At 57.6% G+C, this 18806-nt stretch overlaps 4 protein-coding genes across 4 annotated transcripts; 2 read left to right on the top strand and 2 right to left on the bottom strand.

Annotated features, from left to right (window-relative positions):
* The first annotated feature begins 498 nt into the window (after positions 1–498).
* LOC34619926 lies at positions 499–3397 on the top strand. The gene is made up of 6 exons (XM_026334314.1): positions 499–896; positions 1092–1258; positions 1329–1733; positions 1893–2416; positions 2592–2988; positions 3054–3397. Exons 1-6 carry the CDS (start codon positions 499–501, stop codon positions 3395–3397), a joined length of 2235 nt encoding a protein of 744 aa, XP_026190099.1.
* A 2838-nt stretch (positions 3398–6235) lies between these two features.
* On the bottom strand, positions 6236–9922 carry LOC34619928. The gene is made up of 8 exons (XM_026334304.1): positions 9617–9922; positions 9062–9212; positions 8707–8837; positions 8426–8565; positions 7632–8111; positions 7235–7373; positions 6742–7029; positions 6236–6331 (listed from the first exon to the last, which is right to left on the bottom strand). The coding sequence occupies exons 1-8, from the start codon at positions 9920–9922 to the stop codon at positions 6236–6238; spliced, it is 1731 nt and encodes a 576-aa protein (XP_026190089.1).
* A 226-nt stretch (positions 9923–10148) lies between these two features.
* On the top strand, positions 10149–12180 carry LOC34619929. The gene is made up of 3 exons (XM_026334294.1): positions 10149–10434; positions 11378–11715; positions 11833–12180. The coding sequence occupies exons 1-3, from the start codon at positions 10149–10151 to the stop codon at positions 12178–12180; spliced, it is 972 nt and encodes a 323-aa protein (XP_026190079.1).
* Positions 12181–13265: 1085 nt separating this feature from the next.
* On the bottom strand, positions 13266–17466 carry LOC34619931. The gene is made up of 3 exons (XM_026334283.1): positions 16163–17466; positions 14429–16024; positions 13266–13944 (listed from the first exon to the last, which is right to left on the bottom strand). The coding sequence occupies exons 1-3, from the start codon at positions 17464–17466 to the stop codon at positions 13266–13268; spliced, it is 3579 nt and encodes a 1192-aa protein (XP_026190068.1).
* Between the last annotated feature and the right edge of the window lie 1340 nt (positions 17467–18806).

Here is an 18806-nt window from a genome sequence, read left to right as displayed (position 1 = left end):
ATCAAAAGGTACCTAGGGCTGTATAAACCGGCTTGGATGCTCCTTAGAGCCCCTGTTCCCCCGTGCAAAGAACACCGCAGCAATCCAGCGGTGACCGACCACCAGTGTGCTGGAGATCACAGCCAACGGGGCCCAGGCTCCTCAGTGGGGGCATACTCGTCATCGACAGCCTCATCAAGCCCTTCAATTTCCCCCAAACGAAGATCACTGCCCCCTTCTGTGAGAACCCCCCTTACCAGCAAACTTCCTTGCTCCCCGCCCTCCAGGACGCCTAGGCCCCCGAGCGGCCAGAGGGGCCGAGGTGTGTATACACAGCAGCGACTCAGCGATCAGAACACTCTGACATTGCAGCAACAGCGGCGCAACCACCGTCGCCACCACCAGGAGCGGCAGCATCAAAAGGTTCAGCAGCCGCAACTTGCACTGCACCAGCATCAACGCCTCGCACAGTGGGATGGAGGGCAATCGTTCGAATTATCCCCCGCACAGCAGGAGACCATGATAGCCCTCGGGTTCGAAGGCCCCATCGGCGCTCAGGAGGAAGCATTGACACTGGCTGCTTCAGGGAGGGATCTCGTCCTCTCTTCACCCACCGGCTCTGGCAAAACTCTCGCTCTGGTGCTCCCCCTGCTGCAATGGCACACCGCCCGCTCAGCAGCGGCGGCAGCGACGCGTCGTGCTGAGCGCGGCCAAGCCAGCGTTGCGATGAAGGGGTCATCGCTGCATGAGCAGTTCGCTCTAGCAGCAAGTGCAGTCTCTGCTTCAGCAGTGCAGGCTATCTCTACAGCTCGCGTGGTGTCTGTGGTCCTAGCGCCTACGGCGACTCTCGCCTTGCAGCTGCTGGGGTCGATGAGGGCTACAGCCGCTGGATGGATCAAAGCAGCAGCTAAAATCCAGCGGAAGGGCAATCCGGCTGGCCTGAGCTCACGAAGAATTTGCCTCCCACGGCTGCTCCTGCTGGGTGGAGAGACACTGCAAACAGGGGTATCCGCTGCGCTGCAGGATTCCACCGAGACGGAAATGCCTCCTTGCGAGTGAGGCCACTTGCAGATACTTGAGTGCCCCCTCTTGCCCTCTCAGTCTTCTTGCAGTCTACGTCTCTCTGAACTGACGTGCCCTCACAAAAAATGTCTTGGTCCTTGTTGTAGGAGGCGGCTCTGTGCTCCTCCGCTCCTCCCTCCTCATCCTTGCGCCCCTCCTGTGCTATCCCCAGCTCCGTCTCTCGCCTATGTCTCGGCAACTCCTTCGTCTGTCGCTGGCAGGGCATTGCGACTGGTTTTAGACTAGAGCGACTGCACATGTGGACTCTATGTATATATTTATTCTAGGCCCTCCTCGTGGCTGCTCTTTGTCGCTCCCCGCTTGTAGGGTGGACACCTCCGGCCTCATCCTCTTTGCTACGCCTGAGACACTCAAGCGACTCGTTACCGTACGCTTCAAGCCCTCCTTCCTAAATGGCCGCCCTCCACTGACAGACTTTACCCTTCGGGAGGAAACTGACTGCTTGTTTGCTGCCATCGGGGGCGCTCCTATCTCCTTGGCTCCTACTCTTTCGAAATCGAGCCTCGGCAGCCGCAGGGTTTCCCCTTCAAGGCCTTGTCCATGCGGCTCTGTCTGTTTGTCCTGCTGTCTTCAGCGCCTGGCAGGGGGCCCTCCTGGATCCTTGCTGCACCTCGCCGGGGCAGTGCGCCATTTGGTGTTAGACGAAGCCGACCGGATGCTACAGCCCCTCCGTAGGCGCAGTCGGCAGATCGTGTTGGTTCAACGCTTAGGGCTGCGCTGGAAGAGGGTCGAATATTCCACCCGCAGCAGCGGGGAAAGCAACACCAGGTGCGATAGTGTTTGAGCTAGGGGGGCATCAGAGTGCTTTTTGCGTTGGGATGCTTGCGCAGGCCGCCACGCGCCACTGCAGGAGCGTCTTCAGAGCCTCAAGAAACCCGAGGCACTGGAGATTTTTATGCGTCTGCTGGTCACTAGCCGGAAGCAGGGCGGCCTCAAAGGCACCGGTAGCAACGCAGCCTCGAGTCACCATGGACGAAGCCAACAGCAGCCAGTGCTGCCTTTGCAGCTGGTGGCTGCTAGCGCTACTGTGGGGCGGCCTCTTCACCGTCGCCTTACGGCATTCGTCCGATGGAAGGAGCAGCAACTAACGCGAGCGAAGGACCCCCCACTCCGCGCAGGCTTTTTGGGGGTGCCTCACTTGTGTCCTCTCTCCGGCAGGACCCGGCAGCTTGATCTTAGAAAGCCGCCACTGGGAGTCTTCGCTACGCCTCAGCAACGCATGCGTGCAGCTCTGGAGCGTCTGGCAGCTCGCGGCCTGTTAGGCATCCCCCCAATACCCTCTACTGCCGAAGGCCCCCAGGCTTTGAGCATGCTGTCGCCTTCCCTGCCTCCCTTCAAGGCGTTGTTGCCCATCGTCAGGTGAACTGCCCCCACAAACCCTAAATACGGGTGCATCCAGTCGGACTTGCATCGGTGCTGCGCCAGTATTCAGAGGCAATCAAGCTTAAGGCGGAACCCTAAAGCAAGAGGGGGCTGGAAGCCTTTGGGGGTGTGCGCCACACGCCTCATGGGATCTGCGACACCTGTAGAGGGAGCCCCCTACAAGGCAGCTAGCCGCAGGCCACTGTGCAGGCGGCCGCATAGATGTATATGCCATCCAGTACTCTAGAATGCAGCAGAAGTTAGACTTTACACATGCACTGAAACGAGTCTTCCTTCACGCTGATACTCGTGGTCCCACTGTGTGTCGAAATGCGTCAGTGAATCTCAATGCTGCCGTCTCCTGTGCTGCTTTTCACCTTAGATCTCCGGCCACCAGATTAGCAGAGCGCTCGGCCAAAGAGCCACAAGCTGAAAGGAATCCCACTGGAGACTCTCGTGCATCGAAAGGGGGGGACGAGGAGTCACCAAGAGTGCCGCGGCGCGTTGGGGGAATGCCGCCGTGCATCACGCATGCATTATTTAGTGCCTCAGACAACTCAGCTGGTAAGGTGCCGGTGCTGTTGCCGGCCTTACAGTTTTCCGCTTGTTGTTGCCGCTGGTGCTGTTAGAGCCTTTAGTGTCAGTGCCCTCGAGGGCCAGAAAACAGCCATCATGTGGTAATGGTGAGGGCTGCTACGGAGATGAGACTAGGCAGCGGACCCTTCGCTCCACATTGAAAAACACCCTCTTTTTTACTGCGCGGCCTCCATACTCCTCTCCCATTGCATGTGGTGCAGAAGGTCTGGCGATTGCGGCCTCTGCGGTTTGCAACAGTCTTAAGCATCACCGCACGTTGCTGCTGCTTCAGCAGGGTTCCTCACTGCGCTCTCTCCAAATATACATGCGGGAGCAAGGCCTGAAGGTACATCAGCTGTCTCTCTTTGACCCAAGCTGTGATGCGAAATTACTGTGAGCTCCTCTAGAGAGCTGCGCTTTGTGTGCGTCGACGGCAACAAAGAGTCTTGGGGCTGTTTATGATGCGGTTTCGCAGGTGGACTTGGTGCAGGACACCGCCTGGTGGAAAAAGGCGACTGGTCCTCAACAAGGTACCTGAAGCGCTTGATTTAAAAGCGATGCATCCCCCGCATGGCATCAGCAGGAATGCTTTTCGAGAGCCGCACACACTGGTAGCAGCTGTGTCAGGAATAGATGCATGCTGCTACAGCTGAAGCTGCACCTGCTGCGGCGTTGCTTCGCGGTTTCCTTGAGAGAGGCCGGTCCTTTCCAGCGGCAGCTGCAATCTTCCTGTGTCTCCTTTGCATGCGCAGCAGGGAGGCAGTGCGGACAGTTGTTGGCTGCTTCGATGAATGAGGCACGGGGTCTTCACGTGGAAGAGGTGAGTTCTCTGCAAGCCCCAGTCGCCGTGAGACCGCTTGCGTAAAGGGGAAGCTGGGAGGGCCAGGTTCCGAGGCTAAGATTGTTGAGGCCGGCTCATCGATTTAGCGCCTAGGTGTCGTTGAGGTGCCGCCATCCACAGCAGCGAATACGGCTGCGCACCGGCCTGGAAATCCGTAGGGCGAGTGGGGAGTTCTGTCTGTGCTGCAGGCTGATCTAGTACTGCTCCTGGGCCGTGTACAGAACCCCAGGGAGTACCAACATCTCGCAGGTGTGTTAAATACTCGTCTGCTGCATGCGCATCCTTTTTCTCTCCCCTTGAGCTATGCCATCAGGCGCCGCTGCCTTCGGTGCCTTCGTGCTGCGGCAGCGCTGCTGTTGCTCATGTGCTACGCATTTATGTGTTGTGGCGATCGCAGGTCGTGTAGGCCGCTGTGGACGTCCGGGCCTTGCCGTGGCTATCTCAGATGCTGCAACACAGAGGTGCGCTTCGAAGGATGTACATGAAGCCTTTTCTAGGGGTTTTCCGGCCCTGTCTTTTCAGTTTTTTGGCGACATTTTCCCACTTTGAGGTCTCAACTTATAGACAGCATCTGCCCCACGATCTGCGACTGCGGGTCTCTAGGAGCACTGCCTTATGACGTCTCACATGGATGCGCCTCACCTATAAAGCTGATGCCCCAACAATGTCTCGCAGTCCACTGCTACCAGTCTGCAATGTCATATGTGTACAGAGTCCTCCTGGGATGGCAGCGGCCCCTGGGTATCGCATTTGAGTCATTCTCCCCATCTCTTTTCCCGCAAAGTCACGGCAGGACCATCTCTTTACCTCCCCGCCGCTCGATTGGGGGTCTCAAAATAACTGCAAGGACGGTACGAGAGAAAGCCGCCAAGAATATCGAGCGCCGCAAGGGCGTGCAGCGGCTGGAATCCCCTTGCCACTCGCAGGACGAGGAGGCTGCCTGCAAGGGACAAACGGAGGGGGATAAACTTATCCCCTGCCCTGATACACTCCATCAAGCCCTCGAGGCACCGCTATGTGGTAATGACACGCAACAGGAGATCTGGATGCCTCCACACGACGAAAAAGGGCTGGACTTCAAGGCCCTCGAGCTGCCCTCGCTGCTACTAATGTAGCAACAGTGGTCACCCCACGGGCTTCCTGTCTTTAGCGCAGATTACTGGCGCCACCCTGCCGAGACAAACTTAATGGCTTGCTAGCGTCTAACCTTCTCCCAAGCATCACCAAAGGCCCCCTCTAGGCCACAAATGGAAGACACAGTGCACAAATTGGAAGAGGCCCTACGTCCTTCCTGCTCTGTTTTACTTGTTCAAGCTATTGCGCTGCTTAAAAGTAAGGGGCGCTGAAGGCGTCCCGGCTGAGCTCCCCGATTACTTTACGGCCTAAAAGTGTGAGAGCCCCTTTAGATAGATGCACTGGTGCAGCCCCTGCGCTTAGTATCTGCTCCCTGCTGTCTCTCTAATCCCGTGTCTCTTGGTCCTTGCCTTCCTCTGGCTTGGGGTCTATCGTGTTGTCCTCTGCCTCTCAAGGCCACTAAGCTAGTTCAGCTGCACAGTGAATGCAGAAGCTGCACGTTACTTTGCAGCAGCAAGAAGCATCCTTCCGCTGTGCCGTTCTCCCCTTTCTTGACACTAACCCGTGTTGACACACACAGGATTGATGAAGCACGGATCTAGCTGAGCGTGAAATCAGCAGCAGTCGCAGTTCCAGCATTCCTGAAAGCCCAGGTGTCTCAGGATTTTCTTCCAATCCCCTATCCTGCTGATATCGTGCCATGCGGGGCATACAAGTCCCTCTTGTATGCCTCGTGGCGTAGCGAAAAGCATGCCCTCACGAAGCATTACTCGAAGTGAACCCGAAAAGCTCAGGCGAAAAGGTGCATGCATCGCCAGGAGATGAAACACCAGCATCTAATGGTGAGGGGTCTTTGGTGTATGCTGTGTGCAGGGCCTGAACAAGAAAGGCCCTGCTCAGCTCCTACTCGGGTGGCTTTGCTACCCCATGGGGATGGCTACAAGGTGCTGACGTCTCCTGCGTTGGCGATGAAGCCGAATTTGCCGGGAGAAAGCGATAAGAAGCCGCACGGCAGCGCCAAAGACAAGGAGACGGTGTGTTAGGAGAGCCACTCCTGCGCAGCAGGCAGCATAGAACGGAAAGCGATTTACGCTCCCACGAGGCGTCCCGTAGAGGACTCGCAATACACCGCTAGCCCACCAGTCCAGAGGTACCTGACGTGGTGCTCCAAGGGGACACCACACTCGCTAGCAAGCCGCAGCACCACGTGAGGCCTCTACCCACAGCTGCCACTGCCAGCCAGACTTAACAGCGCACAAATCGGGCTCCCTGGAGCTGTTGACACGGCCTCCTAAGAGTGGGGTTCACAGTAGCTTATAGCTAACCTGTTGCCAGCAGGAGGTAGCGAGCAACGCTGCAGGCCTCCAAAGGCTCCACGGCAGCCCAGGCTCCCAGCACCCACAAAGCTCCTACAATCTACCGAGGCACACAAACACACGCGCTCACCGACCCTTTGTCTCGAGCGACCCCTAGCGGCAGCTCAAGCAGAGTCTAGCAGACCGCTTAGGTGTAGCGACAGCACAGACAACACCAGCAGCAGAAATGTAGGCGCGCAACAACAGCAGCACGCTTACCACCTCGCGTCTTTCACAAAGCCTTGAGTGGTAGTAGAGGCTGAAAGAGACAGTCCTGCGTAACGCTTGCTGCGTCCACCAATGCACCGGAATAGCAGGCACTACCACGAATCGTCTAACAACAACCCCACTCCCCTTCTTTCAAGCAACGCTCGTTGGCCACTTCCTGCCTTCCAATGCTTCACCCAACCCCGCTGCGTGAGTCCCTTCCGCCCATCTCTCCCTCGAGCCCCCTCTGTTCCTCAGACGCACATGAAACTTTCTGATTCTCAACTGCATCGGTGCGGGAACCGCTGCAGAAAGGAGAGAGCGTAGCAGCGAGGCCTCGGAGCAGTCCTTGGATTCAGCAGTCTCGAAAGCCTTTAGAGATCCGGGGCGGCTGGCCTTCTTCCCATTCGAGGCCCCTGTGCCGCCTCCTACCGAGCTGCCAACGCCACGTGAAGCATCTGCTGCTTCTGCACCCTCAGATCTAAGGCCTCCCTCGGTCCCGCTGGGTGGGGGTGGCATCTGGATGAAGGAAACGATGAGCAGCAACATGCCCTAAAGCACCAAGAAGCCGCACACCGCAAAAGAACCAGCGATGGCCGCGCGCGTTCCTGCTCTACAGTGTACTGTAGTGGCGGAAAAGCAGCAAGCAAACATGCGCTGAGGTCGTGCATGCTCCAAACAACTACTAAGGCCGCACGGAAGAGTCGGGAGCTGAGGGCATGCCTACAGCAAGACAGGATTTAGGGCTTATACAGACCAGCAAAAATAAGAAGGCCGCCGGGAAGAACTGGGGGTGCAGCCAAAGGAACACAAATGTCAAGAGCGAAGCGATGCTTAAAACCGGCCGTTCCCAATACAGCGCGTCGTATAGCCCTGTAGCAAGCACACCCAAGGCCCTATGGGCAGAGGCAAACAGACAGAGGAGCAGATCGTGCCAGCATCGTGGACACCTTACAGCTGGCAGGAAGACCCCAGCCAACGACGTAGCACCCCAAAGCGCAGCAGCAGCGGCAGCAACGACGGGTACAAAGGCTACAACCCCTGTGTGCAAATAGAGGCTGCAGATATATGAAGCACACGAATACGGCTGCGGCATCACCAGCACAAGCACAAGCACACGCAACAACACCAAAAAAAGCAACCCTCCTACGCACCCCTCTGTCAGTTTTCTGTGTGCATCTTGAAGGTCGGCCCAGAGCAAGGGAAAATTCAGAGGCGAAAGCACGGATTCTTGAGCTTCCCGAGGAGTAGGAATAAGCAGGGCAGCAAGCTCGTCGAGAGTGTGAATCTTCCCGCTGTCGGCGTTCCTGTGAGGCAGCAGCTGGAGCAGCAGACGCATCCTGCAGCCTCCGAGGTCCCCCTGCTGCACTAGCTGCTGAGCGCTGCACGTGATTGCGTCGCTGTCGAGCTCTGCAGTATAAAGAGCGCCGTCTGTATCGCCGCCGCTGCTGCTGCTGCCGCCGTGTTTGCAACAGCTGCTGTCTGCTCCACAAACAGCGCAAAGAGATTCCTTCAGCAAGGCCCGGGTATCCACGGAGGGGTGCAGCTGCCGCGTGCCTTGCAGCAGCGCAATAGCCTCTTCCTTTCCGGAGAGGGCTTCCTCGTCGAGTACAGCAAACGGAACAAACACCGCCCTAAACAACGACAATACGCTTAGCAGCAGAGGCAGCTTCTCTAGTGGGGACAAGCCACTGGAGAAGCTCGCCGAAGCACCAACTTCCCATCTCCTCCCCTACCCCCTTAAGCCCCTCCATACACCCGGCCGCTCCTATAGGCGTCCTCGCCAGCACACGAACTCGGACCGCCGCAGCGACCCCCACAAGTGAAGTATGTGCGAGCTTTTCTGCACCCATATATGAAGAACCCGCAAGCAAACAGAGGAAAAGGCGGGGCGGCGACAGAAGCAACAGAGCGTCATCAGGGGGTGCAAAAAGGGAGAAGGCCTCACGTGATATCGTAGATGCGTCTTGGCATGAGGAGGTGCAGCTGGAAGTCCAAGGAGCCCAGCAACTCGTCGCTCCCGAGGAACGCAGTGGAAATATCTCTGTCATAGAGCGCCACTCGCAACAAGCTATAAGGCTGGTGCACCTGTGGCAGACACACAGGCCAAGCAGCGGCAGAAGCAATTAGAAAAAGCAGCAGCAGGAGCAGCACCAACAACAGTGGTACGAAGGGGTTGCATCAGGATGGATAGCATCCAGAAAGGAGAAAGGCTCTGCACATAGGCACCTGCAACTCAATCCTCTCATCCCACAGTCCTCTCAGCAAGGCAGTATCCAGGGTGGAATCCCCCGAGGCGACAGGCTTGCAGTGCAGCACAGCGCTCCGATAAACGTCCTGCCCGTTCAGGCTGACAACCACTGCAGCGGCAGCAGGCGGTCCAAATCAGAGCGCAGTGCTAGATATTGCTAGGCTGTTGCTAGGCATTATCTCTTGTGCAAAAAAGGAGGGGCCTGCCTGGAGCTGTTCGAGGGTGGATCGGCAGATCTTCGGCACCAGAAGCAAATAAGGCTTGCTGCAGAAAAAATGCTCGCGCGAGCGAGGAGGAAGCGCTAACAGCGGCGAAGAAAAGGAAGAGCCTCACCATATGGCCTGTAAGGTACGTGCAGAGGAGGCCCCTTGGAGGCTTCCTCCCCCTCAAGAGGCTTCGAGATGTCTTCATCGGGCAGCCACTCCTCGTCGAGCACCTCCGGCAGCACGTATGCCAGCAGCAACTGCACCCGTGCGTAGCCCATCTGATTGCACACAGTGCAGCAGCGGCAGCAGTAGCAAGGAGGTGAGTTGCGGAATACCGTCGCAAGCAAGGAGCATTTTAAGACACAGTCTGCCCCAGACCCCCATATTGCGAAAGTTGGTGCGGCCTGACTGCACACAGAGAGAGCGCAAAAGCAGCGTTGCGCGCGTGCAGCGTGAGCACTAGCCAGACAAGGCATTTGCACACTGTCTTCCTGAGGTGTGCAGCGACAGACAGGATGCGTGTGGGCATTGCAGGGGGCATCCCATTGAATGAGGCACTCAGAAGCCTTGGCTTCCCAATGAAAAAGGTAAGGTCTATTTTAAAGCGGCTGGCTCCCGTCCCCCGCCGCTATGCCTCTTCTCGCTTTGGCAGGCCGTCTGTTGCCGCCTGTGGCGCACTGACCCTGCAAAAGGCGTTCGCCGCTTCCTCCGGAAATATCAGACAGGTGAGTCTGCTGAAATCCTTGACGGCGGAGAAGGCTTTGAAGGCGGCGGTGGTGGACCTGCGGGTTGCTGTGTCTTGTGCTCCCTGGGGAGCAGCGCCCTTGCAGGAGCGAAGAACAAGAGGCACTCCATCGGGCAGCACTGCAGGAGCGTACGGATCTGCAGCTGCCCCTGTGGCTGCGCGCAAGAAGGAGCCTCCAGAAGCTCTCCTGGAGGCTAGGCCTCGCAGAGAGGCGGCGCCTCGAGAAGCGTCTCCTGTTTCCATGAGAAGAGGCGGAGAGGCTGGCACCAGCTGCAGAAGCGGCAGCTGGACTGAAGACAGAGGGAGGGAGAGGGAAGGAGGAAGGCAGGCAGCCAGGGGTGGAAGGCGGCTGCGGCACTTGCGAGAGGCCTCCCTGCAGTCTAGGGAGCGGTGGGAGGCCTCGTGCAGCTACCCGTTGTTATGTGTCTGGCCAAAACGAGCCAGCAATAGCAGCGGTGCCTCCTCTGTAATGCCAGAGGGAAGCCCTGAGTCTTCGAGGGATAGTCAAAGCCTCAGAAGTAAGGGAAGAGCAGCAGCACACCCTGTGGCTGCTGCTGCTGCGCGCTCTCTCTACGCGGTGCGTGTGACTTCCCGGAGACCTCCTGCGCTTGCTGATTTGGTAGCTGTCTCGCTTGGCTCTCAGCGCGAGAAGCTCGCAGAAAGGGCAAAAACTGCTTTAGGCGCTGCTGCTTTCACGCGTAGTGTTTCTATTGGCATGCAAGATCAGCGCCGCACAGCAGAGGACGACGCTCAAGGTCCGAGTCGCTGCGCTGGCGAGGCCCCCAGACGACACGTTAGAGGCAAAAAGTATTTGGCGAACTGCAAATGAGACATTCCAAACCCGTTAATCAGTTCAAATAGTACTAGCATGCGTCCATTAAGGACGCGGTGCAGCAGTGGTCATTCGCGTAAAACGTAGCGCAGCAGCTTGAGCTGTATATGCCTTCCCTATGCGAGCGCCACACCGTCAAGGGCCCCCGCCCCCCCCCCGTGCATGGCATTCCTTCTGCTGCTAATTGCTGCCAGTTTTATCGCTGTGTCCAGGCTGCGGACTGTGAACATATATCGTTTTCCGCCTAGAAAGGTTTCACCTTGAATGAAACAGCCCTTTCAGAGTGGCTCCCCTGCCGGAGGTGAACCCCGCGCACCTCATTGATGGATGCAGCTGCAGCTGTCTTGTTCGGAGAGTGCCGCAGCGACTAAGGGAGCATCAGCCGTCATTTCTTCTGCTTTACGGCCTTCGCGGACGTGGAAGGAAGGTCTTTGTCAAGCGGAGCTGCGCACCTCTCTTCAGGGGAGTCAACTCTCGCCAGGGGGTATATCTAGGTACACTCTGCATCTCTCCCCCCCAGCCCCCTCTCCCGCGCAATCCACCACGCTTGCCTCTACTGTCGCCGATCTTAACGCACACAACTTAGCCACTGGCTGGCCCTGAAGGCGGTTAGATCCCGAGCGCCTGTTGGGGCAGACGTCGCCGTTTGATTTTTCGAGTTCAAAACAAGTAGGGGGGAAGGGCGGCCTGCAACTGCGAGAGCGGTGCAGCGGCAGCAATTGGAGCATCTCTGCAAGAACAACGCTTAGTAAAGGTGCTCACACCTCGGTAGCACACCCGCGCCTCCGCGATGGTTGCTGCAGCGTCCTGTAGTGGAGGGCCCCTGCCAGCGACTGCCTCCTCTCCCTTCGATGGCGAGGCTGAAGCGAGTTCGCATGAGGGTGCAGCTTTCATGCCTGTGGAGGAGCAGGTTCAAGGACCAGCCCCTGTATTTGCGTCGGGGAATGCGGACTTGGAGCGGCGGCTGTTGCAGACTTTTTCAGCGCTAAGCCTTCCAAGTTTTGCTCCCTCCACCACAGGCCCCCCAGCAGCGGCACCAACCGTTGCCGCTCGCGCCTCTGAAGCCCCAACTTCTGTTGCTGAGGGGCGTGAGGAGCTGCCGCAGGCTAGACAGGAACGTGCAGGAGAACCCGCTGCTGCATGCTCGTCACCAACACGGCAGCACGTGGAAGATGAGGGTACACACGGAGAGAGGGCGCAGCCAGCCCTCTCTGCTGCTGCAGACAGAGAGGCCACTGCAGCACAAGCTGCGCCTCAGCACACATCGAATGGAGTGCAACGCCAGCCGTCAGGCAGAGGGCCCTCTCTGATCCGGGCAGAGTCTCCTGGGGCGTGGAGTGAAGCAACAGACAGCACCGGGTGTACAGACACCCCAGACTTGGTGCGGCCGCCGGCTTTCGGCTCGTGGGTACATTACTCTCTCACAGATGTGCCTGAGGAGGCGATGACGGCCAGAGGCATGCAGAGAGCCTGCAATTTGCTGCTGCTGCAGCGCAGGCATGCACCAGAAGCAGCACCAAGCAGGAGCAGCGTCGGAAATAACAGCAGCGCTGCGAGCAACACCGGCTCAGCTGCAGGACCCCCATGCGTAAGCACTTCCTTCACCCCCGGGGAAAGCGAAGAAGCAGACGACCCCCGAGTCTGTGTAGGCCCCCGGCGCAGAGGCTAAAAGGACCTCATGCCGATTTTTGTCGCACGCTAGACGGAGGCACAAACAGACGGCGTCAGGGAGACTGTGTCTCTCTCTCCAGCGCCGCGTTTGCACCTCCTGTAGTGCTTTCTCTGCTGCTGTACGCTCTCTTCGGAGTGCACATACATACGCAGCTTTCAATTTGCTGATATGCTATTTTTCTGTCCAAGGGGGCGGCTCGGCTCCACTAACGAGCCGTCGCAAGCGAGACGGGGTAGAGGCAGGGAAGGGAGACAGACAGACTAGGCACAGATAGGCACACACACGGTACAGGGCGTTTTGTAAGGGAAACGAGGGCCTGCTTTTGTTCATCCTGGAGGGAGTATCGGACTCGACACTTGCATCATCGATATATATATATATATTTGCATGCCCATACAGGCATGCTGCAAGCATATGCAAAATGCGGAGACGCCCTCTCCCCAGGTTTTGGGGAGAAGAAATCTTTAGGAGAGCAAAAGGGGCACTATATACCGACATGGGAATGTGCAATCGCATTGAAAAATTAGAGAGTAGCCCTTTAATGGCGTCATTCGAGGCAAGATCTATCTGCACTTGCACGGCAGCGGGCGGCAGCCCCCTAGCCAAAGGCCACTCATGGGTGCTGCGCAGCATAGCAAAAACGAAGCATTCAGCGTTTTTCGATGTGCGGCAGATAAAGCCGTGCAGCAAGTGCACAGGAGATGCCTCCTGCTGAGCAGTTGAAAGGAAACTCGCTCCCGCCCCCTTCGCCCCCGCGTCCTCCACCTACCCCCACACCCCCGTCTCGCGAAGAAAAAGATTCCCCCTCCCCTTCCTGCCTGAGCTGCCACCGCTTCTCCAGCCCTAAAGATCCCCGTTCTCATGAAGGGGACGCATGGAGACAGCCAGCGCTACAACGTAATAACTTTGCCCAGGATACGTTGCCAAGAGGAGATCCCTCCCACGCTGCGGAGGCGCACGCCATGTCACGCGTATGACCGCAAGAAGTCTGGAAGATGGCCGTCGAATCGAAGCACAACAACGCCCATATAAAGGGGCATTTAGCTGTACAGGAAGAACATATGCTCCCGAGGGGGCTGCTCCTACGTAGCTGCCCTCCCCCCCGTAGCCTCGCCTTGACGACGCCCTATGCTGTACGCTGAGGGGGAGGACGGAGGCGCGGCTGCGCAGTTGTATCGTGACAGCCTGACAATATCCCCATTAATGATCTTGGGGAAAAGGGCAGAGGGCCTCAAAGGTGCCAGAGTAGCCTTGGCTGCAGCCGAGATTGAAGGCCATATGATCTCTCCGTAGGATATGGGACGAGCCCGTACCATGAAGTATATGTGATTGCTCCTGCTCGCTGCTGTTGGTCCCCCTGCTCCTGCAGTGGCTGCTGGCGTGACTTCGCTTCCTCTGTGTGCTGCTGCTAGGCTGCAAAAAAAGCTGTGCAGGCGGCTGGTGCTTGTGCGACGCAGTGGCGTTTCCGGGGGCAGCCTCGTGAGAGGCTCGATCGATACGCCTGCGGAGAGCAGGTGAGGAGCTACCGCCCTGAAGAGTATGAGGCAGCTGGGGAAAGACATGAAAAGCAGCAAGGCCAGGCGGAGGAGAGACTGGGTGCTGAAGATGAGCAACCATATAAGGAGATACGAGATGTAGAACAACAAAGTCGTTGGAAACAAACACACGGCTATCGTAAATAAAATACAACCAATCAAGAGCTGATCGACTTGCAAATTCGCGGAATCCACGCGCCGCCGCAGCACATTCCACTTCTGGCCCCTGCAGGCAGCAGCGCACACAGAGACACCCCGGCAGCAGCAAGTAGACGATCTAGCAGAGAAGGCCCGTCCAATTTTTAGCAAGCAAGCGCGCATACACGCATGCAAGTATATTTCTATACATGCATGCATGCAGACACTGGGTACACAGCCCTGCGCCCGTACATTCGCTGCTAACGCGCGCATGCAGAGGTTCTCGTCCTCGAATAGATGCACACATATATTTACAAGCACTCATACAGATAAAAGAGACTGAAATGCTGGCATTCACGGGGACGCCGAACTCGAAATCGCGCAAGAAACGCATGCGGGCACGGACTAGAAATCCCATGAGGGAAGGAAATCGGTTCAAGGGGCCGTTCTCTCTCTTCTCCCTAGGCAAAATGAAGAGGCGAAAGAGGCCGTCAAGGCCCCTTTCGCAAACGTCTCCGTCAACGGGGCTGAAGAGAGAGAACGCCTTTTCCTGGGTCACACACAGTACCCACCTGAATAAGAGGAAGAGCGAGTGCAGGCTCTTGAGGTTGACGTGGAAGAGCCTGGCGCATACGAGGTAGACGTAGAATATGTGTAGCGTGACAAGCATGAGCAAATCCGCGGAGGCTGCAGCAAACATGGAGGCGGAGAGGCCCAGCCACCCCAAGCGGAATGTTGTGAGGAGAGTTCCCAAGCCAGCCTTGAGCCACAAGCGGCAAACCCCCCAAGCCCTCTGCGCATAGCTGGCAGGATCTTCGAAGCTGGCTGTATCCGAGTGGCTGTGACTGTTGCTGTTGGCGATGCTGCTGTTTGCCGTAGGGGTGGCGGAGACGGCGAGACGCTCCGCAGTGCCTTGAGCAGGAGTCATGGTGGTCGAAGGGGCCTCTGAATTGAGGGCCTGTGCTGTGTCTGGATTTCTTCTAAGCAGCTTGTGGAGGGCGCTAAGGCCGTTTACTGCTGCGCGTTTCAAAGACTCGAGAATCATGAGTCCACTCAGAACGCCGCGTTGATCCGCGCATTCGCTGGCTGTCTCCTGCTTCTCGAAAAAGCCCCACTTGAGCTGCTCTGCAGTGCGAATGGCAGAGTGCAGATACGATGTGGCGTCATTCCATATATTGATAGCCGTCAGGATCACCGAGCCTAAGACTCGCGTGAGATTTGTGTTCAGTTTGAGTCCTGCTGGGAAATCCATGAGCCAGTGGACATGAGCCGTCAGCAAGTGCAAGTGCAGGAAGCAGTAGCAGGTGCTGAAAAGGTTTACCAACACTGACGATGTGGGCTGCAGCATGAGCTCACGGAAGGAGGAGGGAAGCCTCGAAGACACCTCCACGTCTCCTTCTCCCTCTGTGGCGCTGCCTGTTGCTGCCGAGGCGTGAGGACACCCCAGTCTCTCCCGACGGTTCTTGCGAGTTGTCTCGGAGTCGCGCGCTTGGAGGCTAATTGCTATCTCGGGAAGCTTTCCCGTCGTGTGGTAGCTGACGGGGGGGGCAGCAGGAGACGGCGGCTGGAGGGGGTCACGCTGCGTCTCCTCTGCAGGCAACTCCTCTTCGCTATGCGGCGTCAACAGCGGCTCCGGGTACAGCACAGGCGCTGCAGCATACCCGAGAGACACGGGGAACAAAGGGGAGTGATCCGTCTGCTGGAAATGGGGTGCTCTCGGGAGGGCAGGAGAGAAGGGGGAGCAGGCGTCCGTGGGAAAGACGCTATAGGCGAGCACTGCAAGGAGCTGCGGAAGAAAGAGGCCAAGGAGCAAATCCATCAAGACGACAAAGACACCCCCGTACAGCCACAGAGCAGACACCGACAACTCCCTAGGCAGATACTTGCGGCGAAGGGGAGGCTGCACGGGCACCAGCGGGGGGACGCCTTCTGTTGCCAGCTGCAGCTCGCCAGCCGCTGCAGCTGCAGCAACCTGCTGCCGTTGCTGCAGCCGCTCCTTATGTCCAGTACACCGCAGGGCAGCGCCAAATCGGCGCATGCGGCGAAGAGACGCTGGCCATGTTGCCAGCATCTGCAGGCGCAGCACCGTCTGCTGCACTGACGCGGCAAGCCGCCATATGCTGTTCCCAACAGCGAACGGCCTCCAGAGGGGTAAGCCACACACGAATCTGGAGAGGTGACCACAAATACCAATGAAGCAGAAACAAAGGCAGCAGACGAGCTTGGAGAAGCAGGACGGACTGGCACGCGAGCAGCACGCATGCCACATGCGGGAGACACACGAGACGCCTTGCCGCGGCTTCTGCTGCTGTGCCCGCTGATACAGCCCACTGCTCTTGCTCCTGCTAGAGACTCCCACACCTCTGCTACTGTCCGTAACTCTGGGAGCACCTGGTGGCGCTGCTCTGGCTGCCTGCTGCTCCAGCTGTAACTCCCTCCAGCACTGCAGCTGCTGATCCGTGCTGTAATGCACAGCCGCAGAAACATTCATGAGCGAAAGTGCCGCCTCAAAGCCGCAAACGCTCTCGCCACTGGGCATCTTCTGCATCTGCTCCTCGGTGAGAGCTCCAACGCCCTGTGCAGTCTGACGCAGGAGCGCCCGCGCTGCTGTTGGCTTTTGGACGAAGGCGGCAGCAGCTGAAGCCTGTGCTGCATCGTGGGGAGCAGCAGCAAGCGTTCCGCAGGTTACCCATGACGGCATGTCATAAAGAAAAACGCCGCATCGGGAGGGAGGCTTGCCACCTCCAGAGGCGAGCCTCGCTGCCGTTGCAGTTGCGCTCGCCGTTTGGGCTGCTGTTGGAGGAGAGGATCCCTTTCCCGCTGCTGCATCGGCTTCTGTTGGAGACGAACGAAGCCGTATGTCGGATGCTGGAGAAGGAACGCCTGTGCCTACGATAGACTCCGCATCAACCTGCGAAAGGACGCGAAGCGGCACGGGGAGGCCTGTTGACTCATCGAGCCAGACGTCCAGCCAAACACCCCTTCGCTGCTCCAAGAAGCAGCCTTTCTGCTGCTTCTGCTGCTTCTCAATGAAGTGCAGAACCTGCTTTAGCACTGCAGCTTCCTCGTAAGGGCAGCTCGCGTCGCAGTCTGCCCCGCGGCACCAACCAATAAGCTCGACGTGCTGCGGCAGCACGCTGTAATCAAACGTCTGGACATCCCTATCGCCCTTTTCGGGGTTTTTGCTGCTGCAAGAGGGGCTGCTGCCGTCATCGCTGTTGCCGCTGGTAGTGGTCGTGCTGCTGTTGCTCGAGATATGCGGCCTGACTAGGCGTTCGTTGAGCTGCTTCAGAAAGAATGCCACGAGAGGCGGCGGCATCTCTGGGAGCACTGCACAAGCCACCGCAGTTCCATCCGTCAGCCCCCAGCCAATGATCCATCCTCTGGAAGCCTTGAGGAGCGACACTGGAAAAAATACCCTGAACAGCCGACCGCAGGGGGGAGAAAAATTCGCTGTAGGGGCCCCCGACAACACGGGAATCCCAGAGGCGCCTTCCCCACTGTCTTGCAGATCCGGCAGCTGCTCAAGAGCCGCTTCTAATGGACTACTCTCCGAGGGTGATGCCACGCATACAGCCGCGGCTGCAGGCAGCGGCCCGCCTCGAAGCATCTTCTACCCTAGGCCCTTAGGGCTCCACAACGGGCGGAAGCAGAGAGCCACAAGCCGCGAATAATTAAAGCTCCACTTTAAAAAGCATTTGCAAGGGATGGCATGAGTAGCCTCCTACAGACTCCGCAGAGCGGTCGGAGCTGCAGCAAACTGGGCTGCCCATACTACGCCTGACCCGCAAAGAGGCCTCCAACAAGCCCCCGATACCCAAGGCATGCCCGTATTCAATAGAACCATTGAAACGAAATGCTTGCTTGCCATAGCAGCCAATGGACAGCGTAGTTGCTCTTCCGCAGACAGCGGCCGAACAGAGTAGGGGGGCCCCGCTCGCCAGAGGCGCGGGGATTTTCGTCACCGCGAAACAGCCGATCGTGGGCTAACTCTGCCGCATTTCGCTCACGACAGATATGAGGCCTCTACTTTAAATCAAATAAAGTGCCGTCTGCAAGTCAAAGCGGTTTCCTTATTGATGCGCATGCGCTCTGCTGTCACCTCCCCATCCGTGGACCATACTCCCCAGGCCCATCCCAGTGATGCGATAGCTCGAGGCATACCTACCAGGTCTAGAGAATTCCACTCGAGGGCAGGTAGACAGGCGGGATGGACCCGCTCTATTTAACCCCCGAAGCTTGCCCTCTGTTCGTCTCACTAGCCTTGCCCTCGCGCGTGTCCACCTACGATCTGCAACCCGTTGACTGCTTTGGCGGTTATCACCTCCCATCGCTTTCTCTCGGTGCATGTCATATAAACCTAGATCACCTATACTGCGCCTTGAGGGCGCAATGCCGCATTGGTGCGTTTTTACAGTAACATCAATCAAGACTGAGTTTCGACCACTCTAGCGTCTGTCTGAGTCTCTACCTCCAGCACAACATAGCACAAGCACACGTATGGTCCAGCGCAGGAGGCCTGTTGTAAACTGTAGGGCCAGTGGTGCGTGAAAAAGGCGAACACCACGGCTGTGCGTGGTTCACAGGTTCTCCACCTTCAGGGTCACTGCCTGGATGCCCCTCCGTTGCGGCACAAGCATCAGTGGTGCTGCCAGCCACTTAGAGCCGTTACATGTAGCTGAAAACCCTCAAGAGTTTTCGCAGCTATGCATATCGCTGTGACATTGGTAGCGCCACAAACGCTACAGGTTGGCACTTTCTACTAGATTAGATACCGAGGCAAGATGAGTCAAGAATTACCTATTGATTCGTCTTTTCTTATATCTTCTTTCATGCAAAGTACTGCTCAGCTATGTACATCGCTATGGAATTGGTAGCGCCACAAACGCTACAGGTTGGCACTTTCTACTAGATTAGATATCGAGGCAAGATGAGTCAAGAATTACTAGT

The sequence above is a fragment of the Cyclospora cayetanensis genome, unplaced genomic scaffold (assembly GCF_002999335.1).
Source record: "Cyclospora cayetanensis isolate NF1_C8 unplaced genomic scaffold, CcayRef3 CcayRef3_contig_109, whole genome shotgun sequence".
Classification (NCBI taxonomy): Eukaryota; Apicomplexa; class Conoidasida; order Eucoccidiorida; family Eimeriidae; genus Cyclospora; species Cyclospora cayetanensis.
The sequence above is the reverse complement of the archived record's forward strand: the minus strand, read 5'-3'. Positions and strand labels throughout refer to the sequence as shown.